At 52.6% G+C, this 27,870-nt stretch overlaps 1 protein-coding gene across 4 annotated transcripts in view; it reads right to left on the bottom strand.

The window, feature by feature from the left end:
- KANSL1 (KAT8 regulatory NSL complex subunit 1) overlaps window positions 1–27,870 on the bottom strand; it is a 95,094-nt gene that overhangs the window by 54,939 nt on the left and 12,285 nt on the right. For all 4 annotated transcript variants that reach the window (XM_035347788.1, XM_035347787.1, XM_035347790.1 and 1 more), the window contains exon 2: window positions 18,195–19,581. In XM_035347788.1, the coding sequence (XP_035203679.1) occupies window positions 18,195–19,498 (1,304 nt within the window). In that variant the 5' untranslated portion in view covers window positions 19,499–19,581. The remainder of the gene's footprint in view (window positions 1–18,194; window positions 19,582–27,870) is intronic.

The following is a 27,870-nucleotide window of genomic DNA, read 5'->3' as shown; positions in this document are numbered from 1 at the left end:
AACCCAGCTGAACGCCCTCCAGAAAACATTTCGTTGCCATCGTTGCCTCGGTCTCCCAGGAATTTAAGAAAGGTCCAGCCTCCAAGCGCCTTTTTCCCCAAAGTTCGGGCACATATTTGGCAGAGATGGCACCTGAGACTGAGCAGAGCAACGACTGGATCATTTTTCATTGGTATGTCTCCCAAGAGGAGGCGGAAAACAAACAACAAAACTAGTTCCTTCAAAAGCACCGGAGCAGTAATAGAAAAGGGATTCGGAAAATAGACAATTTTAGCAGAACGTGCTCCTACCTGGCACACGGCTCAGTGATCGCAATAAAGATCAGAGCCGCAGTTTAGGTGATGTTTTGAAGTACGTACAGATTCTGAGCAAGGAGGAACGTTGTGCCGGGTAGCAGCACTGAACTTGGCTGGCTTCCCTTCTCTCTGAACAGCAACAAAGGAATACCGCTCCTCACCACAAGACGGAAAACGCTGGCACGTATTTTCAGAGACGCCTGCTACGACCGGAGGAACTGGCACCGAGGGCAGCAGAGGCGGCCACGTGAGCCTCACCCAGCGTCACGAGGCCAAAGGAAGGTGACAACACGGTGACTGATGCTCCAGATGCCACCACGCTCGCTGCTTTCTCATCCCAACAGCTGCCTGCGCTTTCTCAGCGCGGTATAAACACAGTTACACAACCAGCAGAGATGCTCCAGGTTCACCGGGGACGAGTTACAAGAGGATGTTCAGCTACGCTCTGCAGATGAAGCCTACCTGGTTCCAAGTACACCACCAAACACTTCAGGCTCCAATCTGGAGGGGAGGAGGTGGGGAAGAAAGAAGAGATTAAGGCCCACAGAGCGGGGAAAAAGCAGTAGTTAGCGGCTTAGAGAAAATCTTTTCCCCTCCAAGCCAGCCAGAATGATACACAGTGCTCCAGACTTCTTTGACCTTCACAAGAAGACGAAGAACTCATGATTTACATCCCTTGAGATACAACCAGAATTCACAGAGGAGCTGCAAGAAGCGTTCTGTGTTATAAATGAAGCCCTAGACAAGCTGGTAGCTGCAGTCAGTTCGGTTTAATAAGAATCCGCAACCCCTGAATTCCACTTGCAGCAAAGCTCACAGGCTGTCCTCTGCTCATCGAGGAGTTTCAGATTTCAAATCTGCTTCTAAAGCAGCTCCACGCTTTTGCCACGGCAAGGTGTAAAAGTCAGACGGAATCCTTGCAGTGCAGGAGCTGAAGGCTGCGTTACACGCTGCAGTGTCCCCAGGAGCACGGTAACGCGCTCCGACACTTGGAGCTACACAATCCAGCATCCAAAAGCTGTAGGAAAGGACACGTCTGCCAATAAGACAGTAAAAGAGGGCTTAGTTGATTCTACCTTCTGCTGTGTTCTGAATTGGACCACCAGTCAAACAGCACCTACTCCAAACACGCCGCACGCAGAGCAGCTTCTAGGAGTCCTCCCTACTAAAGGCTGCACTCGGCTCCCACCGGGATTTCCGGACGGCACCAAATACCAGCGGCTTCCTGGAGAGACTGCAAATTCCCAAGAATTTCTCAGACCCGGGCAAACGATCTCCAGGCCCGCGTGTAAAACGCTGCTAAAAGCCAATTGACGCAGAGGCACCACTTGCTAGGGGAGCTCTGGGGAAGCTCGGCTGGGATTTTTGTACTTCCAGGTGCGGGGGCTCACAGGTCCGGCTTCGACTCCGGTTAGAGACGAGGTGAAACGGCAGGTGGCTCAGCCGAGGGGCAAACACAGCGAGCTACGGCAGGGCTGCGCTTTGCACCACGCTGGATCCGACAGCGGCGCTTACCGAAAGCGATGGCAAAGGGAAACCGAAGGGAAACCTCTGCGTTTCTGAAAGCTGCGAGTTACAAATAAGGAACGCTTGCCAAAACGTCCCAGGAGACAACAGAACTCCTCCAGCAGGCTCCCGAACACGCCAAGACTTCAGCCACGTTGAAACATTTTCCTTACTCTTCCCCCCAAAGTCCTGACAAGTTTCAGAAGAGATGTTAAACCTCACCGCTGAAAATGTAAAGCAACCCCTAACAGACAGGAATGAAACCTTCCACAAGGAGCACAGCTCCCTCATCAGCTCTCCTCTGATCTTCTAAAGCACAGGAACACAGCCACAGTCCCGCAGAACTCCCTCCGAGCAATGAAGTTATGGACGTGAAGAGAACGCGATCAAATTGTGGACGTGAAGGAATAAAACAGGTGGTAACTTGCGGTGCCGCGGCTGTGCTGAGGAAGCATCCACGCACACTAAGATTTTGTATTCAAATCCTCAAAATACGCCTGCTTTTACCCATTTCGAACACCTCGCTTCCTGCCCTTCCCCAAGGCTGCGCTAATAAATTACGTTCTCAAGAGACTTCGGCTCCCCTCCTTCTGGCACCGACCTATTTCTGTAAGGCGATCGGGGCAAGGGCCTCAAGAGTAAGCTGCTGGGATAACAGTGAACACAAACTCTTTAAGAAGTTCCTGGTATTCCGCCCGCCGTGCGCGCGCACACGCTGTAGGACGCTCAGACGTCTTTCAAGGTTTTCATAGGTCACCGGAAATCCCATACGAGCTGTCCAGAATTCCCTAGAGTTGAAAAAACCACGCAAACAGCTAAAAAAGGTTGTGTGTAAACACGCGCAGGGGAGAACAGGACTATTTTCCCTTTCCAGCAGCCCGATCCGCTGCTGTTTGGTGAACTTTCTGCCAGTTGCTTTTCTTTTTTCCTGTGGCTCCGGGTTCCTGCAGCCCGTTCCTGACCCCAGCGCTACCTGAACTCTCCGCCAGCCTCCCAGCTCTTTGTGGGTCTGTTCACACATCCCCCTGTGGCTACAGCACTCCAGCTCATTAAGCTGCTCATGATTAACACAAGCCTGCGAAGAGGCAGACGGCTTCTGACGCTATATAAAAAAGATAAAGAATTAATTTCATCTCATTTAGACGCAGAGATTCATCGTTTCACTCGGCAAACGCGAGATGCTTTCCGCTGCATCGAGGCAGCCAGAAGGAGCCCAGAATAACGAGTTCACAGCCACGTTTCTGGTTCTCAAGTAGACGAATTCCACAGCCTGAAAGAATAAATTGCCGTCTTAAGCAATTAAGCAGCACTTCCCGTCCACAAAGTGCATTCTCCTCTGGCGTCACTGCGCTGGGCGCTGCTTTCAGACAACTCAGCTGCTCCTGAAAAAAAAAACAAACCAACAGCTTTCTTGCTGGCAAGGTGAACGGCGGGAAGGATCTTCCCTCGTCAAGGACAATGCGGGTCGGTATCACGCAGACGTGGCAGGTTTGCCGCTGCTCCCTGTTGTTAATGCAAACAGGGGAGGCCCTGCCTCCAGCGCCGGAGGAGGGCAGGGAGCTGAGGCCACGCCGGAGGTGGCCGCGGCACCAAACCTGGGGAGGACGGAGCGCAGCCGCTGGGGGAAGCTCCCCTCGCTGCCACAGGCACGGTTCCAGGCTCGCCGATCCCTTCTCCCTCCCTCAAGCAAGCCCTGCGAGCGGTACCCCTCTGAAGCAGCGGGCTCTCCCAGCCTCCCAAAGGCTGCCACCCCCCCGAGGACGGGTGCCCGCATCGCGCCGGGTTCGCAGGGACGCGGCTCCGCTGCCCGCCGCATCCCGTGCCATCGTCAGGGGAGTACAAAACACAGAGCACGAGGTGGAAAGGGAAGGCACAGGAACAAAAAGGGGTGCGAAGACACCGAGGAGCATCTTCCGGACTGAAATAATTCAGTCCTCTCTTATCTGTAACGGTTCAAAGACAAGAGGCTGTTATCCTGCCATTCCACCCGCGTTTCTCGGAGCCACCCTGGGAACCGAGCGGCTGCGGGCACAACGTATTTGCTCCCCCTGCCATTCCCCCCCCAAAAAAAAAAGTGGTTTAAGTCACACGCTGTTGGCAGCTCCACCAGAAATTTGTTTTGCTTGGATAGCTTTTGCCCACCCCTTTCAACCAGGTTCAGCCAAGGCACACTCCCTACTTCGGGACGTTTGAAAAAGAGGAGATAATGTTTACTCCATGCCAAAGCACCCGGCAAACGTTTTGGCCCAGAAGAAGCCTGGTTCCACCTCCTGAGCGAGCTCCCTTGCAGTCCAAGCTTCCAGTCCAAGCCCTTGCTGAGTTTTTTGAAGGATCTCACCTTCAGACTAATTTTATTTGTATCCTGGGTAAAGCTTGTAGGAAATACCCAGGGATTTAGCAGTTAGAAGAGGAGTAAAGGCAAGTCGTGCATTCACCCGCACCCACTTTAGCCCTGAGCATTGGCCTGTTGCTTTAACGTGGATCCCCTGCAAGCAACACAGCGTTATTTAATATCGGGCTCCGATTTGCAAGAAGGGATTCTCCTCGAAGATGGGATATTTTTAGACAATGTTGTGAGTGGCAGCGTTGAAGCACCTAGGAGAAGAGGCAGAGCTCCCATCGGTACCCCCAACCCTCCCCAGTTTCTCTAAATTAAAAAAAAAGCCAATCAATCTGATCTGATCAGAAGAGTTTTGAAGATGTGCTTGGTTCAGGAGGGCTTTTTCCAGGCTGTTGGGGACGAAGGGGCGAATGGAGCACGACGTACCTTACAGACGCGACCGTACAAGAGTTCCACGTTTCAGTAAGAGCGAAGGATCGATGCTTTTAATTTCTTTCCAAGCAAAAGCAAAGCATGTCACGCTCACATGCCTAGAAGCCAGGACAAGAGCCAAAAAATTAAGCTGCGGCAACATTCAGCCGAGCAATCTACGAGCAAAGGCAGCACATGAAAATAGTTTGCATTGCTGTCATCTTCCAGCCCTTAACGCTAGACGAAAATCTAAAGAGGTTCACACAAAACAGAGAAGAACGCAGATTCTCCTTCTCTTGAGGCTTCCAAAATCTGCTGCAAGGAATGCTGTCGGGCTGCCGGCAAATCTGGGCCGAGGCCCGATGCACGATCACGCTACGAAGAGGCTCGTTGGCCATCACGGCGACTTACGGGGCCGAACCCGAGCCTCGCTGCTTCAGGACACCGCTCCCCTGCCTCACATCAACGTTACTTGGACGTGTGGGAAGGAAGCCTGAAACACGCGGTCCTTTTTCAAATGCATTCAACAACTCTGAAGCCAAGCGTTTCACAACAAAAGCCAACACCAAACTAATTGTGTCAGAAACAAAGAGCAACGGCTGCAAGATGACTACACAGCCTCCAAGGGTCCAAAGGGCCACGCGGTCTGAAAGCCAAGCTATTACGCGTCTTCCCCTCCCCAGACCTCGAGGACTCCCGGCTCTGGGAGACACACGACGATGCTTTTATGTGAGCATAGCCAGAGCAGACCGGAGAAGGAACCATGCAGCCGCCGTACTCCAGTGCCTCGGTCAAGGGCTACGGCATTACAGCAAACGCTAGCAGCGGTGGGGTGTTTTAACCTAAAAAAGGCAGATCTTGGTACAAACGGAAGTTTTCCCTATTAAATTATCGTGCGATCTCCTGCAATAATGCCAGGAGTTTAAAGCTGGCACCAGCCAGCGCTGAGCTAAGGGGCAGTTACAAAGATGTGCTCCTTTTTTTCATTGAAGCAAGGTAATTCCTTGTTTTTCTTACATTCTCTACAGCCTTTCTGGGAGGCAAGAGGAGCCCCTTTTCTGCACAGCTCTCTGCCCCCATGCGTGTCAGAAACCGACTGCGGGTACGGCAGAGACGATAATCCTGGAGGAAATCAGGCACCTGCTGCTCTTTGCAAAGAGGAGGGGTGCTGCCCACTTGCTCCGCTGCACCGGGGAAGACAGCAGCGTAAGCCCCGCTACGTCGATAAGCGCGAGTTCTCAGAGCCTCCTTTATCTGAGCGGGCATCAGCTCGATAAGCAGAGCGAGGTGCTTGTGGACGAGATACTCTCAGAAACGAAGTGAGAGGCGCGGGAGCTCCATTACTCCAATTAACGCTCCCGTTTGTACCAGGTCAGCAGTTCTCAAGGGCAGCCCGGACAGGCACAGGCACGTCCCCGTATTTCCTGTCTGACCAAAATCCCCCATCTCCAGACAATAAGCATCAAACTCACTTTCCTCCAGGCAATCTCTACGCCATCAAATAAAACCAACACAAAAAACAAAGCTTATGGGAGGGAAGGCTCCGCCAGGATGGGTTTTCGTAGAAATTTTGTTTTCAGTCTCTAAAAATGGGAGGGAGATTACACAGTTTCCTCCCAAGCCTAATAAATTTCAGCAAAACCAAATATTTCTCCAGTAAGCAAGCCCCAGAACAGGAGGATTACTTTATACGCTAGTTTGACGAGTTGAGAAACGCGAACACCTACATCAGAGCTGCTCGGAGCAGGAAAAATCCTCCTAGAAAGCTCCAAAGGGAGGGGGCAAAAAGTTTCCATTATGTAAGGCAAGCATTTAACGCAGCCAAGTGCTCTGGGTGCAGATGGCTGGTAACGAGCGGACAAGGAGATGAAAGTGATTTTGAGGAACGCCGCAACATCAGAGCGAATAACGAGAGGATTCCTAGGGTGGATTCACCGAGTAGCGCTGAGCGGCAGCAACGCCCTCTGATTAGCGGGGAGCACTGCGTTGGTTCTACAAGATTTGAGAGTCGGTGCTACAAGACCGCAGAGGCGACCTTCCCGGTGCTGAAGTCTTGCCGCCGTTCCTCGATGCACCCATCACCACTAAAAGCTTCGGGGAATTTCTACCGGAGTCTTTGCACGCACGGCAGCGCTCAGGAAACCGAAGTCTTCCATGCATTTTATCATCCCTAGGAGCTGGGTCGCTGAGAAGCGGTCGGATCCCATCGCTCTGAGCTGGGGGAAGGATGGGAAGAGGAGGGAGCCCGGAGGACCGCACTGCTTCCATCACTCGGCCACCAGCTCCTGCAGGGAGCAAGGAGGAGGCAGCAAACACGCCGCTGCTGCCCGCAGAGAGAGGGAAGGAAGGCCATAGACACTCGGTATTCCAGCAAGAAGAGCCGAGCACTTTCAGGAGTTCTTCGTACAGCCACCAGAAGGCTTAACCAAGCCGTTCTCCTTGAATTCATCGCGGAAGAGCGCCGCAGTCCCCGCGCACAGCTCACTCGCTCAAGCACAAGGCGGCAGGCAGAGCAAGCGAGTCCATTTGCAGAGCGGCTTCATCTGCTCGGGGCTTACCTGTTCCCAGCCTGGCCGGGCGTTGGGTTTCAGCGTTTAACATCACCAGAGCAGGCCTGGAAACAACGCGCAAACCGGGGGAATTACGGCAGGGCTGTGCCATGACAACCCGGCCGGGTTACGAAAGCTTTCCCTCCGCTGAGGACACTGAAAAATCGATGCAGCTTTGGCAGCCACGACACGGGAGGATTACCTGCACGGATAACCAGAACTCCTCCTGCCGAGGGAAGCTGGATGTTGATGCAAGAGGACAGCTCGTTCAGGAGCGAGAGGAGGGGCACCAGGGCATGTTGGACAAGCCAGATGCTCACAGAAAGGAGCAGGCACGTACCTAAGTGCTGCAGCTGGAGACATCGCGCTGCAGCGATGGGGCTGGGAGAGGTGGGAACGTTCGCACAAAAGCAGCTTGAAAGAAGGTGAAGTTACATGCTTGGTAAGCCCGTTTAAGATCCAGTACACAAGCCCGTGTCAATCAAGGCTTTCAGGTAAGATTTTCTCCAAGAATCACTTAATGGAAATAGGTTTAAGTAACAAGGAGTTAAGGTGCTTTGGGCTTCCTGCCCATTTCCAGAGGCAGGGAGAGGGGGGAGTGGTGCAGGGGAGTGAGCTGCAGGGCTGGATATGGAAAGCTGTCCTCAGGCTCAACATGAATCATCACACCGAAGGATTTTCTTTAAGTGGCTGGCTACGACTCAAACAGATGGAGTCATTTCATGTAAAAGGCAAGGCTTTGACCGATGCCTGAATGACAAACCTCTGAAAAAAACAAAAATCAAAACGACGGCACTCACGTGTGCGGAACAGTACTCAAAAATTAACCCGTGTCGGGTTCATCTGCCCTGAAATAGGAAGAGCAGCTAACGCCTTGAAAGACTTCCTAAGTGATGCTCTGGTTTCTGCAAGTGATTTTCTGCTGTGTCAGTAGAAGCAGCGTCTTCCCTCCGACATTCAGCAAACCCTGCAAATGGCAGAAGGGCTACCCACAACAGAGCAGAGAGAATTCTGTTCTTGTTTTCGTCTGACACGGGAAAGAGCCAACGCCACAAAACGTCGCATACACGGAGCAAGAGCCCCGCAAGTGTTCTGCATTCAAAATGCACGCCCACAGAAGGGTAATTGTCTCTTTTTTTTTTTTCTGAGCTAGCCAGCGCTGGAATAGCAGAAGTCACATGGAGCAGGGCTCCCGGTCGCGCACAAACAGGCAGACTTCGCCGCCGCAGTTCTCATTTACGCTGCTGCCCCAGCCTAGAAATGGGAGCGGCTGCTCAAAACAAACATTCTGCCCTTGGATGCGGGATGTGAGCCTCTGGCAGAGCCGGCAGCCGGTGGGCACGGAGAGCCACCGCCTCAGACACCCAATGTACGTGCTGTGTTAAAGCTTCGTTAATGCCCCCAAAACAAGGCACACCAGGATCGCGCCTGCCCCACCAGCACCACGGAGGGAGCGCAGAGCCGAGCCAGGACCCTCACCAAACACGCTTCCATGCTTTTCTTTTCTCCAGTCCGTTTTATTTCTTAAAAAAAATGTAAATCTGAAGGGCAGCGACAACTCCCAGGCACCCACACCGTCACAGAATCACAGAATCATCTAGGTTGGAAGAGACCTCCAAGATCACCCAGTCCAACCTCTGACCTAACACAACCAAGCCCTCCACTAAACCATATCCCTGAGCTCTACATCTAAACGGCTTTTAAAGACCTCCAGGGATGGTGACTCCACCACTTCCCTGGGCAGCCCTTTCCAGTGCCTCACAACCCGTTCAGTAAAGAAGTTCTTCCTCATATCCAACCTAAACCTCCCCTGGTGCAACTTTAGCCCATTCCCCCTCGTCCTGTCCCCAGGCACGTGGGAGAACAGACCAACCCCCACCTCGCTACAGCCTCCCTTCAGGGACCTGTAGAGTGCAATAAGGTCACCCCTGAGCCTCCTCTTCTCCAGGCTGAACAAGCCCAGCTCCCTCAGCCGCTCCTCGTAAGCCTTGTTCTCCAGGCCCCTCACCAGCTTCGTTGCCCTTCTCTGGACTCGCTCGAGCACCTCCACGTCCTTCTTGTAGCGAGGGGCCCAAAACTGAACGCAGTACTCGAGGTGTCTTTACTTCACCTCTGTAAAGACGGCACGGAGCGGGAACCCGAGCAGGCGGGCAGGATGCGACCCGCAGCAGCGGGGCCGGGGAAGCTGCAGGGGAACAAGCAGCAGAGGCTCCAGCTGTGGGGTGGCCGCACCTGGCTTCGTTGGCGGGTGCAGGACCAGCACACGAGGCAGGGCAGCACCCAGACCGCGTTTACCTCCTCCTGGGACACCCGCCGGGGCTCACGGCATCTCAGATTTTCCGCCCAAGCTGTGGGTGCAAACTGGAGAGACGGGGGGAAAAAACCAGCCGAGGTGCACTGAGTTCATTGATCATTTGATTTTTTTTTTTTTTTTGCAATGCAGCTTTGCTTGGCACCACGTCGTGGAGCCTGGGGACGGCTGCGTGCCACCGCTGCCAGCAGCATCCCAGGCACACCAAGCATCGCCGGGACCGGCTCGCGGCAGCTTCCCCGTCACAAGGCACCTGAGCAAGGGCAGAGGCTCCAAGACTTCATGCCCGACTCGATGGAAAGGTTAAATACCTAACTCGATAACAGAAAGCCACAGATAAGATACACGGAAGTGAAGACATTCGTGCGCTGGTGTCTAAGCTAAGCTGGACGGCAGGAATTGCTTCTTGCTGGGGTCCTACAGGCGATTTCACTGCAAGGTCACCCGAACCGCAGCGCCTTTGGCTGCCCTCCGCTGCTGCCGCTTGCCAAAGCGGGCAGAAACGCCGGGCTGGGACGGCTGCTGAGGCTGCGACACACAGCTCAGATCCACGGCCCCTCACATGCACGCACAAGCACCCCTCTCTGAACCCTTTCTCCTCCAAGAATCCGTTTTTGTGACTTCTGTCTATTAAATCTACGTGAAAAAGCCTTGTTTCTTACTCGAGAGTGGATTGGATTCGATAATGCAGTGGAACATCACCAGCCCTGAAGCAGCAAAAGCTCAATATCGGTCATTAAGGAGGAGCCACCAGGGAACTCGCTACATGAAGATCGCCTGGAAAGCCACATGAGCTCCCCTGCTCCAAAGCCTTCTGAACGGAGCCGTCCCATTTTTAACCCAACCAAGCGCACGGAAAACTCCGGGCGCACGCGGGGGGTAACAGCGCCCAGTATTTAACCGAGAATCATAAAAAGAAAACGAGTTCCAACTGCACGAGGGCTGGGTTCAGAACTACTCGCCAGATAAGATTTTCGCCCGGGCTTGGAAAATGATTGACAGCAAAACGCTTCCAAAGCTTCGCCTCCAGTATCAGAGAGGAAAGGCTTCATGGCAAACATCCCCAAGAAGACCAAAGCTCTCTTATTTTCTGTTCCCTAGCCCAGGAAAGTTTGCGCTGCATCGCTCAGGACGATACGTTAAATCACTGCCTCCTACCTAGCAGCGTTTTTCCTGCTCCCACCAGAAAACACAGCCCGACTCCCCCCCGATTCACGCCGCCTCCCATTAATATTTTAAAGTCCTGCCTTATAGGAATAAAAATCCTGCACCGCTTCTTCCAACATCGTTGTGTTACTAAGGCAACTGCAAAAATGCCACAAATGCAAGCCTAAATCTCTGCTGCGTGAGGAGCCCCTTGCTCCTCCTCGTCTCCCCCCTTCGTCAATCCGGTGACCAAACGCTTTGAGCCTCATTTAAAGAGTCACCATCGGAGCCCAGCCGGGTGTCGCTGGTTTTGCGCCGCTTTAAGTTCCTGAATATTTCATCAAGCAGGCAGCCAAGCGACGTGACGTTTCACAGGTCACCCCCAGCGGCTGCCCAGCCTTTTTTAAGTTCAACGAGTCCCAAAAGCATCTGAGAAACTCCGCGCCGCCCGGGGACGCCCGGAGCTGCAGGGATGCCCGCAGCGAGGCGCCGAGGGCTGCTCCCCGCCTGCCCCACCGCATCCGAGAGAGGCGACGCAGGTCGCGTAGTTACGCTGCGGGGATGGGTGCATCGAGCAGGTACGGAGCTCTGACTCCTTAAAATAAGGAAAAGATTTCGGAGAATTAAACACTTCGCAGCGGAGGACGCTCGTACCCAGTCACTCGCAGGGCAGCACGAATTAATCCGCTCCGCGAGCGGGAGCGTCACGAGCCGTGCCGGCCCAACTCCGCCGCCGTTACCCCAGGGAACGGCTCGCACCGCAGCTGAGGCAGCGCGGCTGCACGCCGATACGGGGGGAAAGAGCCCGCCGCCGAGCTGCTCCCCTGCAGCAGCTCGATGGATCACAGCTACAGACCAGCACCCTCCCAGGGGCCAGGCGCCGCGCCACGCGGGGTTTGGCACAAAGCTGCCGGCTTTTTCGGGGGGGCTCCGGGCTGTAGGCACCTGCAACGCGCCCCGTTAGCGGCAGAGGTTGAGGCAGCGCGGCTTCCCAAGAAAACAATCGAAGCTCTCAGCAGTGCAGGTTTCCAGCCGCCCCTTTTCAAGTGGTTTCAGGGCATCCCCTCCGCTGCTTTTGGGGTGCTGGTTAAGGAAAAAGTGTGCTCTGCGAACGCATCCCAGGCACCAAAAGCCTCTGGTGCCGCGTGGCCGTGCCAGGTACCCTGCCCAGAAAGGGCTTGTTCAGCGCGGGGGCAGAGCTGGAGCGGGCGTTCCACAACAGCCTCGCCGCAGAGAAGGTCGGGGGGAAAGAGAAGCTGGATGGTCCTCGAGCAAACCATGTCATTTCATCAGCGAGCAGCACATCAGCGAGTCCTCTGAACGCGCAGAGCTGTGACCACAGGGCATTAGGGGCAACGCTGGGTGCGGAAGTGACCCATCGACAGCTCAGGACCCACCTGGCTCTGAGGACAGAAAGGGCAACTCCAGGCCTCGACTGCAATTCAGCACCGTTTCTGCTTCCCGGCTGAGTTACAGGTCAGTGCAGCTGCCTTCACCCCTTGGTATTTTTAAGTCCTTCCTTTCATTCAGAAACGCAGCAGCTAATACCTAAGTCAATTTTTTTTTTTTTTAAAGTTCCCTTTCGCCTCCAGCGGTTTCTCCCGAGGATGGCCCAGCAGAGCCACCCAGTTCTCCGAGCCTTTGAAACGAGACACTTGCAAAACGCACCATAGCCAGGGTGTGCCCAAAACACGCTCCGTGGAAAAATCTGCTGGGGTGGTGCCAGCGGAGCAAGGAAAACATTTTTCCCCCAGCTGGAAGCCGAGCGTAGCGCTGCTGCCGAGCGAGCGCAACCAGAACGTATCTGCTGGAACGGAGAACAAAGGAGGGGGAAAAAAAATAAAGGCAACGTTACTGCGTAATGAAAACCAAAATCTTGCAGGAAGAAAAGCACAGCGGCGAAGCGCACCTTCGCAAGCTCTTTAAGGGAGCCCACGTTCGCCGTTCCTCCGGTTCTGGTGTCAGGCACAGTCACCTCGCAGCTCGTATCGGCATCAGCAAGAGCAAAAACGCGGCTCCGAGCCGCAGGCGCTTACAGATGCCGGGGTAACAACACAAGAGCCTTTGCCCCAGCCCCCAGCCCGGTGTGTTAGGCTTCAGTATCCGCGATCAGCTCTGCGCAGGGCCCCTTTCCTTGCTCCAATGCTAACTGCAATTCCGTGTGAGACTGCGGGAAAGCAGGCAAGGCACCGCACCCGTCCCAAAATGCCAGCTCACATTCACAGGCGATTCGGATACTCTGCTATTCGGACGCTGTGACAAACTTTTCCCAATGAAAAGTAAAGTAAATATTTATCCAGACCTATCCAAAGCATCACCCACAAGTCCTAAAATACCGGAGCGAGAGTCCATTCCTCCTGGCTGCCCCACTGGGGCAGGGCTGGAAGGACAAGGTGTGACTTCCAGGGAGTGCCAGACCCCAAATCCTTCCCAGCCCTCCACGTTACCCCTCAAACACAAGCCCAGCCCAGCCCTAAAGCCTAAAACCAGGCAAAGCTGCGACCCAGCAAGGGGAAAAGAGCTGAAGCAGACGGGTGATGTAGGAGACAGGCGATGCGCACCCACGTGCTGCTGCTCCGTGCAGCCACCCAGCAAACCCAGGGCAAGCACCCATGGGAGAGGCAGACGAGGGTTTGTAGAGCAGGCAGCAGCACAAGCTCTGGAGGAAGCAGCTCTGTCAGCGCTCAGCCTCCTGGATCCGAACGCCACTGCTGGTCGCCGGGGTGACCCAGGTACCCTCCTGGTTGGGACCCCTCTGACACAACCGCGACTTCAGCCCAGAAAGGTGGCTTTAACCAGACTCGCCGTAGGGTGAGAGCCGACGGTCCTTTAACAGAGCTCTGCAGGTGGCAACGTGAGTACCTGGGAGGACACCCAGCCTCCCGTGAGTACTCCAGGGAGGTCTGCGCGGGGACCAGGCTGGAACAAGAAGCGCCGAGCAGCGCGCCGAGCATCCCCTGCACCTCTACACGGCGTGCTCCGACCACGCTTCTAGCTGCAGTAACAGACTCCTTTTCCTTAAGATCTTTTGCAAGCAGCCTTCTCATTTGCCCTCTTTTCTTAAAAGCGAGAGGGACTCGCACGGTGTCCTACTTACCGGGGATACCTGATTAAGCATTTTCCAACCCTGACCTGCTCCCTGCTATTCTGCTTTCACACGCAAAGCAGGCACATGCTCAGGATTTGCTCTTCCGCTCCCTTCCCAAGCAAAAGACGTTTGAGGGGCATCACCCTTGAGCAGCAGCGGGAGGGTCACAAGCAATTTGGGTGTGATTTGTACAGATGTTCAGACACTGCTGGGAACTAGAAGGTCAGGAACTAGAAGGTCAGGTACCTCCAAACGCAATGAAGTCAAGAACAAGAAGAACACCACAAAAACACGAGCAGGTACCTGAAAAGAATCATAGAGTGGAGACAGTTTTGTGTTTGCTCTGCATAGATCAGAGAAACATGTTGGGAGACCAGTAGGAAAAGCGTCCCTGGTCTCCGCAGCAGGGGATCTGCCACCTGAATTGCTGCTCTGTGAAGTCACCGACGTGAGACACGTTAGTTCATAGCCCTCGAGGCCGCCTTCTCGCGCTCTCACTCAAAAAATAAAATCAAGGGAGAAAAATCCGAACTTCTAAATTTTAATCCCTCAGTCCACCGATGCACCGAGGGCAGCTGCCCCTCGAACAACCCCCAGTGCAAGCGCCACAAGCATTCCTCTCCAACGCGGGGCTTTGGAATCAGTGCTGACAAAAGCATTTATTAGCGAAAAGCCTTCGTTACTCCTCCGGGCCCAGCAACCCCGAGATGCAGGCAGCGTGACGCGACACAGCACAGGGAGGAGCCAGCACACAAGCTCCCAGGCTGGGGAATGATTCACTGCAACACTGCAGTGCAGAAGGTGCTCGGATTTCCCACCAGTAACCGGGATAATTACAAAGCGTGCTACAGCATCGCGGCCAGAGGCGTTGGAACAGCCCCGACCGAAGGCACGGCACTGCCCGGCCCTTGGAGGAGGTGGCGTGAGAAGTCAGTCCCTAAAACTTGGCTTTGCCCTCAGCAGAGACTGCAGGTAAGAAATCAGAACTAAGAAAAAAGCCAAGTTCCCATTAAATATTTGTTTCCAGCACCTTTTCAGAAAGTTCCCGTGATTCTCAGACCGAAGCTGGGGAGCGGAGGCCAACTCCCACATCACTTCCCGGCTGATGACCGCATCGCTGCTCGGCGCAGGTAACTCATCAGCCAGAAATAGCTGCCGGCTCCTGAGGAAACCACTCCACAGCCAAACGAAAGGCGGTCAAAGAAACCAGCCAGACTGAGGAAGGCAGCTCCCACAGATACACGTGCACGTGAAACATTTCCCACTTTTACAGCCTTTAGCACGGGGCCGCAGAGATACCAGTGCTCGGGTAACTCGCTAAACCCTCGCTCGATTGCATGAGCCAGAGCCCCCACCAGCAGCCCTCCAGCGCCGGGAGGAATCCGTGCGCCGGGCTCCAAGGCACCTTTCACAATCAGCAGTCCCCGATCCTATCGCACCGACAGCGCTTTGGGCCCTTTCAAAGCCCCGCGGGTTTCCAAGAGGCAGGAGGCTGCTGCCTCCGGTCAAAAATCAGCGCAGTTCTCGACGGGGGAGGCTCCAACCTGGTCACGCCGTCACAACGCGAGGCAAAGCGCCCGCTGCTCCCAACCCCGCCACCAAGCACGCTTCTGAAGCGACACCTCCGAGGCTCTTAGCTGTGAAGCAAATCGTTGCTTCTCGTTAATCTGAGGGCAAACGGACGCAGCGTGGTGGTCCTTGATCCACGTAATCTACGGCTGCGCACCGAGAGCCAACCCAGCCCGCGCGCACTTCGTTCCGCGTTAGCCGCATGGGAGGCGAGAGCGGCGTATTCTTATTAAGCCAAGCCCGTAGCTGGCAGGGCTTCCCAAAAAAGGTGTAACGAATACCTCCCTGCTTTGTTTATGCATTACGCGCTGGCCTGGTTATCTGCTCGAATGGCAGCGCCTTCCCGGGCAGCGGGCACAGGACGCTTTAGGAGGACGTACCAAGTCCTGACGCGTGCCTGCTGCCGCGGGAAGCTGCGATTCCCCACGGAGACCGCCGAGACCAGGCGGGCCTAAAGCAGCGCGAATGCTTCAAGTCTGTCCTTGACCAGATACTGATTCTGGAATGCCACCATGCCAGAAAAACTCAAAGGTCAGCTCTTATCTGAGCATGATGTAAACAGGTCTTTGTTTCTTTCGCATGCTTCTACTTCAGTCCCAGAGGCGGTTGGCGACACGGCCACTTACTGCCAGCACGCTACGAGACGCAGAATTTGAAGAGTCGCTCTCGCTAGAGAGCGAGAAGCCACCAAACAAGTCCTTGGGGGAAGGAAGGAGCAGCCAGGAACAATACATAACCACGGGAACCTGGCTGGGGGATCAGGAGAAGTTTTTGCACTCATTAACATCTGTCTCGTTACTGGAATTATGAATAAATACAGTAAAAGTCTTCCCTCTAATAAATGAATTCCTCAAGCTGCAAAACCCAGCCATACTTGAGCAAGCCTGCAACAAGCCTCTGCCCTTCTGCGCTCGCACAAACACAGAACAATGCTTCTGCACAAGCAGCTGGCCCAAGGCAGCTTCCCAGTGGAAAATCAACTCTTCCTCTTCCTGCTCGCCGCGCTGCTCACGGACGGCGTTGAGCTGCGCCCGCCGTGCGCACCAGCTCTTGAGGTTGACTCCAGGAGCTTCGGTAACGAGCACAAACGCGCATTCAGCCTCAACAGCACCAGAGCTCATGAGACCCAACGTCAAAGCGCTCACGCCACCAGGACAGTCGATGCTGGGAAGAGCAATTACTGAACACCCACAGGCATCAACTTTAAACTAGGCTTGGTGGGCCTGGCCTAGATGCCAGTACGCGTACGCACCAGCGGACAACAGAAGGATCATTCTTTTTATTGGCTTTAAAAATCTTTGGCTTTTAAAGAGCACTCGGGAGGCCGGGGAACGTAAAGGCATGACTAACATAAAGGGCAGAGAAGTCAGCAAAGAATTTCACGCATCGTGTCTCTGAATACCGCGCTTCCTCTTGGGATTACGACGAGTGGCAAAGAAATTTTGCTTTGCTGGACGACGCGCAAACCTACGAAAGCCGCAATATGGAAAATTTAATATTACTTTGGACAAACACTATTGTCAAGTGCCGCCTCCAGTAAGAGCTACAGTACTTCTGAATTCAATTTCACTACTCATCCCAACAGAGTAAGTTTGGTGATGTTCTAAAACAACAGCAAAGTTGCTCAACTCTTTGTTACCAGCACCAGGGCAGAAAGCCTGTGTCCAGCCAGCACAGATCACACGCTCAGCTGCTAGCTTTGCGCTGAACTCACCTCGAGTTTAAGACTTGACATCCAGAAATTCATCTTTCGCTAACATCCCCAAAATAATGGGGAATTCAGCTGGAGTTTAACACTTGAGAGCTGCAATATTCGTGTTTATTAGCTCTTATCGTGAGCACATTTTCTGGAGGACGCTCCAAGGTACCAAGTACGCACGCTGTCCGTGCCCACCTGCCTAGTTCAGTGACATTTATGTCACGGTACTTGACCGGCCATAAACATGACGTCAGACAACAGGTCTCAAAACACGTTCCGCTCTTTCTCCACGGCTATCCACGCAAACCCAGGATAACGCAGGTATGCCAACAACGTCCCCAGCCAGGGAGGACCACCGTGGCCGCGCTGAGCTTCAGCCTGAGGTTCAACCAGGATGGAACAGATCTGCTGAGGCAAGCAACATTTTACACAGCCCAAACACACAACACGGCCGTTTAAGAGATTTGTTCCAAACTACCCTGATAAGCATTCCTAGGACAAACGCTTTTCTTTGGAAGAAAAGTTTCCCTTGTTCCTTGACCCGTCTCAAGACCTTTTTCCTTGATGCGGGTTTTCCTCCTCCACACACAAGGTGACAGCTAATACTTTGGCAAACAGGATCCAGTTAACAACCAATTAGCTGCTGTCATCATCTAATGCAACTCATCACAAATAATAAGAAAATTCCCAACAACGACTTCCCAAAGATTAAGACACACTCACTTGACACTTCCACCGCCACTCAGCCCAAATCCTTTAAGAGATTTTTTTTTTACCCCCCGGGCAGTTTAACCAAAAGAATAAAAAATAAATAAAAAAACATCACCACTCTGCAGTCAGTGAAGATTCAGACTGGCCTTACTTCACATAACTGGTTTACAACAAAGAACCCCATTGTAAAAAGACAAGCATTTCATTTCAGGGGACAGGGCCAACACGTAAGCAAGACAGCAGGGAAAACTGCTTATAGTATTTCGGGTTCGTATCTGCAGCATGCCTGAGCTGCTCCAGCCAGCCACTGCTTCCAGGACTTGCTGCTCTGGAGGAACACCAACGACTACTGGACGCACGGACGATTTTTAACTTCAGTGCTCCATGCGCTGCCTGAACTAGGAAGCGTGCCACAGATCGCACCACACTACTTTGAACAATTACCTCTTTGATCTAAGCCCATCAGAAGAAAAAGGCTTTCCTACAAAATCCAGGTTCTCCATCATGCCACCTTTCCCCTTGCTCTCCCCCCTACCGTCGGTAAGACAAAGCGTGACTGCTACTCACAGCGGTACGTGGGGTTGTTCTGGGTCTGCTTTGGTCAGTTCCTCCTCTTCAACGTCAGACTCTCCTCCCGAGCTGCTGTCAGTGACATCCGAGTCAAACGCTTGTTCGCTGGATCTCAAGTTGGCCATACCACTGGCCGTGAATCTCTCCAGTTCTTCCGATATCGAATCGCTCTTCAAGAAGCTGCTTAGGCCTTCTGAAGTAACTGTCTCGCTCGCAGCTTTCCTCAAAGCTGCTTCTGCTTTTCTGGTCAACATCAACTGGCTCCGATGCCTCAGGGGGTCCAAAGTTGGAAGCTTGCTCAGAGTTTTCTCCAAGAAGCCACCCAACTGCTGCTGGATGTGTCTCTCCACCTGCTTCGCCTGCACCACTTGCAAGCGTTTCTGCAGCCTGCGAGCCCGGTTCTCGATGTCCGCCTGCCGTCGCAGCAATGCCCTCGTCCTCATCTCGGAGTCGAGAGCACTGTGGTGACTGGCCAACAGAGAAGGCTTCTGCTCCTCCGACTTACCGCTCCCGAAGTCGGAGTGACCAGCAGCACCAGGCACCCTGGGCTCTCCACTGCCACCCTCGAGCACCCGCTGTTGCTCCATGGAATTAAGGGAAGATTTGTTTGCAGTGCTATTATTGCTAAACGGAGTCGTGTGCTCTGCATCAAGGCTTCTATGTGGAAGAGTGCAATTGGTCAACCCGGTCTTCAAATCCCCTAATTCGGAACCCCCTGCGTTATAGTCAACGCCCTGGAGGGCAGCAGCAGGAGGAGCACACTTCCCACCATTCAGAGCACTCGAATTTTCATGGTCTGAATTGGTACTTTTGGCCAATTTCTTGGCCAAGCCGTTCACAGGCGCTTGCGGGAGAGGTGGCTGGCTATTAGTACTCATTGTTTTTAGATTCTCCAAAGTAAATTCCAACACCGGTTGCCTCCCCAACAGATCACTTGTTTTCAAGAAGGACTGAGATAATAGAGAGTGAGATTTAAGGACTGTCTGCTTGTTGAAGACTCCTTGCAGCTTCAGAGGCTCTTTTGAAGGAACAGACGTTACATCCGAGCAGAGATAAGAGGCCACTAGCGGCTGCAGCTTGCCCAGCTCTTCCTTCGTAGGGTTGTTTCGGAAATCTAAACTGGGATCCTCCGGAGCAATGGCTTTCCTTTTGGTGCCGTTGGCAGCCAGGAGGATGTTGTTGGCGTTGCCGTTGCTCTCGGCACTGCCAGGCGACAAGGTGGAGGACGGGGGAGCCAGCTTGAATCGGATGTGGTGAGCTTCAGCTGCTGCGTCAGTGAGAGCGGGCGCCATCGCAGCCATTCAGCACAGAGAGACGGGAAGTCCAGCCTCTCCCGGTGCCGAGGCCAGCTCCACTGCCTCCCACTGCCTCTCCTGAGGACAGCCTGCAGGAGAGAAGGAAAAGGAGAAAGTGAGGCATTGCACTTCCATAAAACGCAATAAGCAAGACAACAGCAACCAGAGATATTGACTCAACGCGCCGGTAAAAGCCACGGGCGCGCCGTCCTCCCTCTGCCACCACCAGCCTCACGCGGAGCGGAGCCAGCCGGGTGCCAGGCGGGTTAGGACAGAAGCAGCAACACGTGAGCTGGTCCCGAGGATCTTCTAGAGATGGTGCTTCTAACTACTGCCCTCATCTTGCAGACCATCCACCGAGCACACCCGCATCCTTCCAGGCCTTTGTGAAAGGTCTGGCCCTGGGTACCCACAGCCCATTGCTCAGTGCCACCAGCTCGCCAACTTCATCTCGAAAATCCTTGAGCTACGCCTGTAAAACACTTCTCACTACTTCTACTGCCAATTCGGGTGTAAGAAGTGACAACGTAGAACTGGAACATGCAACAGAGACAGGGCCCGAGGGGAAAAAGTCTCCACATGCTCCAAATCCCAGTAGCTAAAAGAAACCCTGTAATCCCACATGGGCTGGGAACCCCATCGCTTCCCTGCAAGCGAGCCCTGGACTTCAAGGAAGCCGGTTCCCTGGTGTGCATGAAAGCTACTTTCCCAGAAGTTCGTTTCCGAAGAAGCCAGGTGATTTCCAGTGTTAGCTGTTTCCACTTCTCTTTCAAAAACATGGATAAAGATTAACTCACACGCACCGTGACGGAGCACTTCTATACTGACCGTAACAGCAAGCCGCTGGCTTAACTCAACTAGATCAAACAAGAAAAATAACCAAAGGCATCTCATTCATATCTACTGCAGCCTTTTTTTCCCCCCCTAGATGTCAAGTTTCTAATAATTTGCCTACTGTCTTCACCATTAAGCATCAGCAATTTTAATGCCTTTTTTTGTTCAAACTGCCTTCACACAGCCCACAGGACAGGCTGTGCTGCCAGTACAAGATACTTCACCCTCCTCGTGCTGCAGAAGTTGTGCAGCACCTTCACAGGCTACTTCAATGTCAAGTTAATAACATGAAATTGCCCTGATGTCTTGCCTGATATGCCAATCCTCTAATTTCACATAAATTTGCATAAGCTTGTTGTAGCTGCTCATTAACACACCCCAATGACCAAATTAATATGCCATTAGATAGTCCTCGCTTATCCTATAACAAGTTTGAAGATGTTGAACGAGCAAAATTCAGCAGGCAGTTTTGTTTGGGCCCTGTTCAGCCGCAGCGAGGTTGCTCCCCAGCGTCAGACCAAGCACCTAAGGCAGCCTACAGAGCTGCGTTTAACTCCCACTCGTGTCTGCTCTCAGAGCTCTGCCCTCCTCCTCGTGGACCTTCAAGCACTCAAACATCTCAACTTCCTACTCCAACTGGAAATCGAGCGGGGCGCTCAGGTCAGACCAGGAGCAACCCGAGAGCAAACCCAGCTCTCCCCCAAGCCGGTCAGGGCTCTGCTTCCCGAAAGAGAGCACCGGTAAGCTGGTTTCTGGCAGCATGTGAGACCAGCAGAGACGAAACCTTTTCCAATCATATCACTAAGATTCTCGCCTGGTCCACAACTCAGACCACCTCCAGTCCTGCTCACGCTTGCCCAGCCCGCAGAAAGGTGGCACAGAGGAAGACAACATGAAAAAGGACACACTCATGGGGGAACCGATTAAAAAACAAGCACGGAGGTACTAGGGATGAGTTCAGGCTTCACAAGTCCCCTGCTGACAGAACTTAGGCTCTTTTGTAATCAACTATACTTTGTCCTCACTGAAAAGGAAGCACACTGCACGCCTAAAAATTTAATGCACATCACACTGAAAATACTTTTAAAGTCATCATTTGGGTCCATAAATAATGACGATGATTCTTCGGGGCAGAAACAAAAAAAAAAGGAACCTGCAGGGAACTTTCCACTTGTAGCTAAGATGCCCTTGGGAGAGGAGGGAGGAAGAGTGCCAGAATAAAGGACTTCCCCCACTCCAGCCTCCTACCACGACCTCCAACCAGACGTGTACAGCAGGAGGGACTGCCCCTGAAGAGCAGCCGCCACTTCTGCAGGGTCACGCAGGCCTGCCTTGCGAAGGGAGGCTCTGGATCAGCGCTCTTCACCGTGAGTGCCACCGTAACATCACAGGGCAGTGAGAGCAGCTCCGTGAACACCCTCACCGCAAAAGAGCAGGAAAATCCACGCTTGGTGCAGAGTGCAATGATTCACTGTGAACACGTCTGCACTGCGCTGCAGCCATTTAAGTTTACCAAGGCTGAAAAGCGTTTCAGAGTAAAATTGTAGGTCATCAACTTCAGTTAAATTAAGAGAAGTAGAAAACGGAAGCAAAACTTTCATGCTGCCTCCTCCTCCAGGTTAGCAAACTCGCTTTAAAAAGAAAACCCTCCTCCCAAGCTAGAGCAACCCTCCCTGCCTTCGCTTTTAGTTGGGTGGACAACATTTAAACACTTCCGAAGCCCAGAAAGACACCCTTAAGAGTAAGGCTTTGTTCTGGTAGCTTGAAGATGACCTCCAAAAGTATTGGGTGTATGGCTTTTTATTTAAGTCCTTAAAAACTGTGTGCCAGACAGCGCTGGTTTCCCTAACACTGAATTAGATCACTGCTCTGAACAGCCTTGGGAACGCTTGTGAGCGTGCTTCCCCCTCGGCTCTGCTCGTAGGCTTTGCCTGTTATTAAAGCCCCATCACAACATCTCTAACTCCTACGAGAGCGGGGGGAGAGGATGGTAAGCACCTCAGAGGTGAGCGTGGGGACGAGGAGAAGAGGTCAAGGACACATGGACACAGCCTGAGGAACTCTGAGCGGGTCTGGGAGCGTTCTGGCAGTAATTCTAAGAACTGCCCACTCCACCATCCTGAACCTTGTCTGCCCCTGGGACTTGAATCATGCCAGAAAGCTCTCCTTGAGCTGCTATCAGCCACCAACATCATCAGATCAGTGTCAGCACCCACAGGTCCCTTTTTTTGGCGTTCTTCCGCCAAGGGCCTGCGACTCCAAGCACCGGAGCTGGCAGGCACATGGCCCTCAGGAGAAGCCCGCTCCAAGTCCTGTTGTGGAGGCTCAAGATCACCACGACGTGCTTGCAGCAGCACAGACTCCAAACCTGCCCTCAGCAGCCACAGCACGACCCTCATGCATGCCTCGGTCTGGATTTTGCTTCAAAACACCCTAAAGGAGAGTCTTCTGGAAGGGCGGCATGTACAGCCAGCCTGAAAGCAATGCTCCGAATCCATAAGCACACCCTTGATTTTTTACTTCAGAACTAGAGCACTGGCAAAGCAGTTAGCGTTAATTAACAGAGGAAAGATGAAAGGCTGTAGCATGCAGTTAAAAACAGGGTAACCGTAGCTCGCCCAGCTTCCCTCGCTTCCTGAGGAGTGCGAGCAAGGCCACCAAGGGAGGAAAGGCACTGGGCCGACTCGGTCAGGTGGCTTCAGACACAGTTCCACATGAACTACGCTGGCATTCAAATTCTTACCCGCCTCTCAAAACCAGAGCAAAAGGAAAAACATCAGTAAGGCCAAGGAAACGATGGGAGGTTAGGAGAAGCACGAGGAAAGCATCCAGTCACGCGACCCTCCGCAGCGGCCGTCGGGTCACAACGCCCCTGAAAACGATCTTCCTTCAGCACGCTGACTTATCCAGGACCATCTGGTTTTGAAACTCAGTTTTAGAACCAGCCCTTGAAAGGAGAACTGGCTTTCCAAGCACACCAGTTTGTGCAACGCCTCACAATGTAAGCCCGAAACGGACACGCTAAGTTTTTGTTCTCTGAAAAGTTGTGACAGGAGTTTCGGGAGGGGGCAGAAACCAAGCACCTGTGCTCGCAGGAAGGTTCACGAGGAGAACCGGCGGGCTCCAAGCACCGGGGCCTTGGCACCCATCCGCCCCCACAGCGGCACGGCTGTCCCCAGGCCTCGGCCAACCCCCACAGACCACCAGCCCCAGAGGCGGTCTGCCACCCTCTGGCACCGCTCACACCCACCTCCCGTAGGTCTGAACTCCCCAGATTGCCCCAGATTTAAACCCTCACACAGAGGGAATTTCACACACGAGTATCACCGTCTCATTTCACCACGTGCCAAACCAGGCCGGGGCTGCTCCCTGTGAGGGCTTCGAGGCCCCCTCGCTCCCCCAGATCTCCTCCCGCAAGACTCTCATCCAAACCCACTTTGGGACATGCCCTTTTCCTACTCCTTGTGCTAGAAACGGAGACAGAAGAGGTGACGGGTACCCACAGAGTCGAGCTCAATGTGTGCATGAAGGGCCAACAAGGCATCGAAGTCACCCCACGCTTGGCGCCGTGACCACCCTCCAGCCCCCCCAGCTCCAGCACCACGTCCAGGCAGCGGGGGCCACACATGGGGGCTCAGCACCTCATAGCGGGTGCTGAGGGAGGGTCCCTCCGAGCCGCAGGCCACGCAGGCCAAGCGACCCCGAAGGAAGCGAGCACCAGGCCAGCTCCCACTTCCCCCCTCGCCTCCTCCACGCCCAGGCAGCTCCTCAGCCCGCGGGGTCACAACCAGCTTTCAGAAGAAACTTTGGGAGAATTAAATCCCTTTGTACCTCATTCTGCGGCCGAAATGCTGCATCTGAGCTCCTCACCTCACAAAGCAACTTAAAATGCAGGTACTCAACACAAAGCCAACACCCTGAGCCTAGAAATACCCCCTGCATCCACAGCGTGCATCTACCAGAAGTTATATACAATGTGTGTAACTGAGCCTCTACGTGCCTTTCGTATCACCCTTCAACGTTTTATAGTTGTCAGACAGATGTTTACCAATTTAGGGAGAGATTTACATGAGAAGTAACTCTCAAAGCTTTAATTAAGAAAGCGTGACAGGCAAGTATAGGACAATAAAGTTATCGATAACCCAGTGGTCACGTGCAGTTTGGCAGCCAGTGCACTTACAGTGACCTACATTTGGGAAACAGGCCCTTTTTCCTCTTTTCTTTTTTTACAGAAAGAATGAAAAAGGTTAAGAACATTCTTAAGAACTGCAGATTTCTTAAATATATCCATAAGTTATCTTCTGTGTATATTAACGCAACAGACTGGCTCCTAGTCACTCAGGGAAAAATAACTATTTTAATATTAGAAACTTCCCAGGGAATTGTAATTCTGCTCTAGAGCAAAGAAGAAAGAATTACTAAGCTCCAATTTTATAGCCTTTGTTTCCAATCAGAAGCTGCTGCTTTCCACTCGCTGGTCCACAGAAGTGGCAGGGTCTTTTCTCCACCAGCAACCTGAGGTCTCCTTCTTCAAGTGCAGCTCTGTTATGTCTGAGTTCTTACCGGATATAAATAAAACTCCCTATGCTTTGCGTATTTTAAGGTAGAGGAGTTCTTATCAATACAATGTCAGAAGAAAAAAAAAAAAAAACATCCACAAAGGCAGATTAACTGTCATTTCCCTAATCAAAAGAATGGAAAGTCAAATAATTTTAAGCAAGAATGACTTCACCGGGTAAATGAAGCATCTGGAGATAAAAACACCCATTGCTTTTAGGTTACTCTTCAGAGCAAAGTTGTTTTCTACAGTCAAACATAAAGCAGCGTGGTTTAAAAAACAATAGTGGGGCATTTGCAGAAAGCAGCAGTCTGACAGAGTACTAACAAAGACAAAAAACAAGCTTTAATTATTAAATCCAGGTCTCCCCCCTCATCCAGTATCAGAGAGATTTTGTTTTTCTTTCGCATAATCTGGGCAAGTTGCCCAGGAAATATGAAAACCTGAACTCAGTACTCAGAGAGCAAGTTAAACAAAAAACAGAATTGCCTCTTCAGTTTAAAGACACATTTCCATTCAGGAGGCGCTGTTATAAGCACCTCTGTGCAAAAGCATACAAGGATTTTTCACCCAAACTTAAAACCCCTGCCCTGTACGTGGCACCACCTTGATCCTTCGTGCTTCAAACGCTGCGTAAGGACTGTCACTAGAAGAGGTCTCGTGCTAAGTGGTCTCCAACACGAAGCAACAGGCCAGAGGAGCAGAATTAAGCATCCCCAACCACTCGATCCCTGCCCAATCTGGCGGGCCAGCCTCCAGCTGAGATTAAATACCTTATTTTGAATGGGGTTCATGAGAGCTCTCCCGGATACGTTTGCTCAGCTAACTGCAGATCTCAGCTTTTATTGCTCCTCAGATCTCACAGCAGAAAGAACAAATCCACCAGGACTGCCATGGCAGCAACTAAAACCGAGACGACACAAACTCCAGAACAGGGACGCTCACTGAATGGAAGATGATGCCCAATCACCCAGCACAGGTTCCTTTCTACGGGCCGCGATTACAGCCTGAACTCGCTTTGCTGTTTCTCATTCAGCGTAAGGCAACTCGATGGTAACCATTCCCAGCGTACGCTGTCGCTGCAGACCTCGACAGGAAGTTATGAAGATTTCAGAGAGGAGAATCATGAGGTTTGAGAGCTGAAAATGAGAAGTCTTCAAGGTCCATCTTCTGTTACCAACTCCAAGGTCCAAAAATAAAAAAAACCTCTCCATATCAGACCATTTATCTCAATTAAAATTTTTAATAGCTTTTTTTTAAAACACTTGGCTCTCCACTAAAAAAAAGTTTGCAGCGAAAGATTAAGTAACAGATGAAGATGTGGCCTGTTGAGGCTGACAGCTACTCCCATTTCCTCTCTTCGGATGCAATTGTTATCCTTTTTCCTTGTTCTATTAGATAAACAGCACGGTTCCACCACTCAATTCAGCCAGCGTGCTCTCAAAACTCTGTCCCCTGGAATTAAGTCTCCATGGCTATTAGCATATCCCGTTTTGCTGCAGTCACCTGGTAACAAGAGTTCAAAATATGGGGGCTGGGGGGGGAACCAACTCATTTTTCTGATTTTCTAACTTGCTTTGGAACCTGAACAGTAACTTATCCATAGGCCTCTTCCAAAGGCCGTGGTCGGAGCTCAGGCTGGAAGGACACACGCGGGGTTTAATGGAATTGTGTTTACCGGAGTCCCGCAGCGCCAGGACTGTCACAGATTCAAGTACGACAACTCTGTGCCCAGTGAGAAGAAACAGAAAGCATTCTTCCAGCTTAAATTGTTTGTTATAGAAAGCTGCATCCTTGAAGATGCGGCTAAACCGCTACTTACAGGGCAGGAAAGGATTCTCAAAGCAAGCGGCATTCTTGGAGCAGTCTCTGCTTGTCGTTCCAGACAGACATTGTATTCCTGGAAGTTTTGAGCTGGGACGTGGTATTTATAAAATGCAGCAGCGGAAACGGTGCTCCTCAGATCACCTGCCATTCCGGCTGTCCCGATACCAAGCAGCTCCTTGTCATCAAACTATAACCGCCCCGAGCGCGCGTGCAGAAGTCACACATTACTTGGTCTCAGCAGGACGTGATCCAGCTGAGCCACTTCCACTGAATTCAATTCCCATTTTTGCTTAAGCCGGCCCACCTGTTCCCCGCACAGCCCAGCAAAAAGCCAACGAGAAAGACAAAATCAGCCGCTGATAAACGGGGACAGGCAGGGATATCACTGACTTGCACTCGCAAAAAAAAAAAAAAAGTAGTTCCAGAGAAATATTAAGACCCTCCCATCGGAAGAGGAAAAATAGATGAAGTTTTGTGGGCGGGGTGGGGGGCACCGTGCTGCTCGGCCTTTCTCCCCCGTCCCAAAGTCCCAAACCTTTACCCCTGCCCTCAGGCTGTGTCTTCACCCCGCTACGGGTTTAGTCCTCCCCTGCCTGAAAAAGCCTTTTGAGGCTCCTGAGGACACGCACCGCTCGCTGCCTGAGCAGAAGGAGGGTGGAGTGCTGAAACTCCAGAGACATTCTTTGTTCCGAGCGTTCATTAGATAATGGCAGTTGCGCTCTCACACACACGCGCACAAAAAAAAAAACAGTTATAAACAAGGCAAAAGGAAGTGACTTTGGTCGAAGAGCTGCTCAGTTTTCCCCCCCTGGTTTTTGTGATGTCAAAATTTCACCAGTTCTCCAGTTACCGAACGAGCTCCGAGGGCAGATGAGACTCGAATTCGGCATTACAAAAAATAAATAAATAAAAAGCCACAAAACGCAAGGAATCGACCCAGCTGCATCTGCCTGGTCATCTGCCGCTTTATCGTTTCTGAAGAGGGAACACAAGCCGTCCCCCGCTGCTAAACCACCCCGGCTCGGCTCCGGCGCTATCGCAGCCGGGTCCCGCGACGAGCCGGCCCCGCAGCTATCGCACCAAGCCCCGGCGTGGCCGTGCCACCCTGGCAGCGCGGTGGCGGAGCACACACCCGGCCCTCCCGCGCCAAAAACACGCC

The sequence above is a fragment of the Oxyura jamaicensis genome, chromosome 27, assembly GCF_011077185.1.
Source record: "Oxyura jamaicensis isolate SHBP4307 breed ruddy duck chromosome 27, BPBGC_Ojam_1.0, whole genome shotgun sequence".
In the NCBI taxonomy this organism is placed as follows: Eukaryota; Metazoa; Chordata; class Aves; order Anseriformes; family Anatidae; genus Oxyura; species Oxyura jamaicensis.
This window is presented reverse-complemented; position numbering and strand designations above follow the sequence as displayed.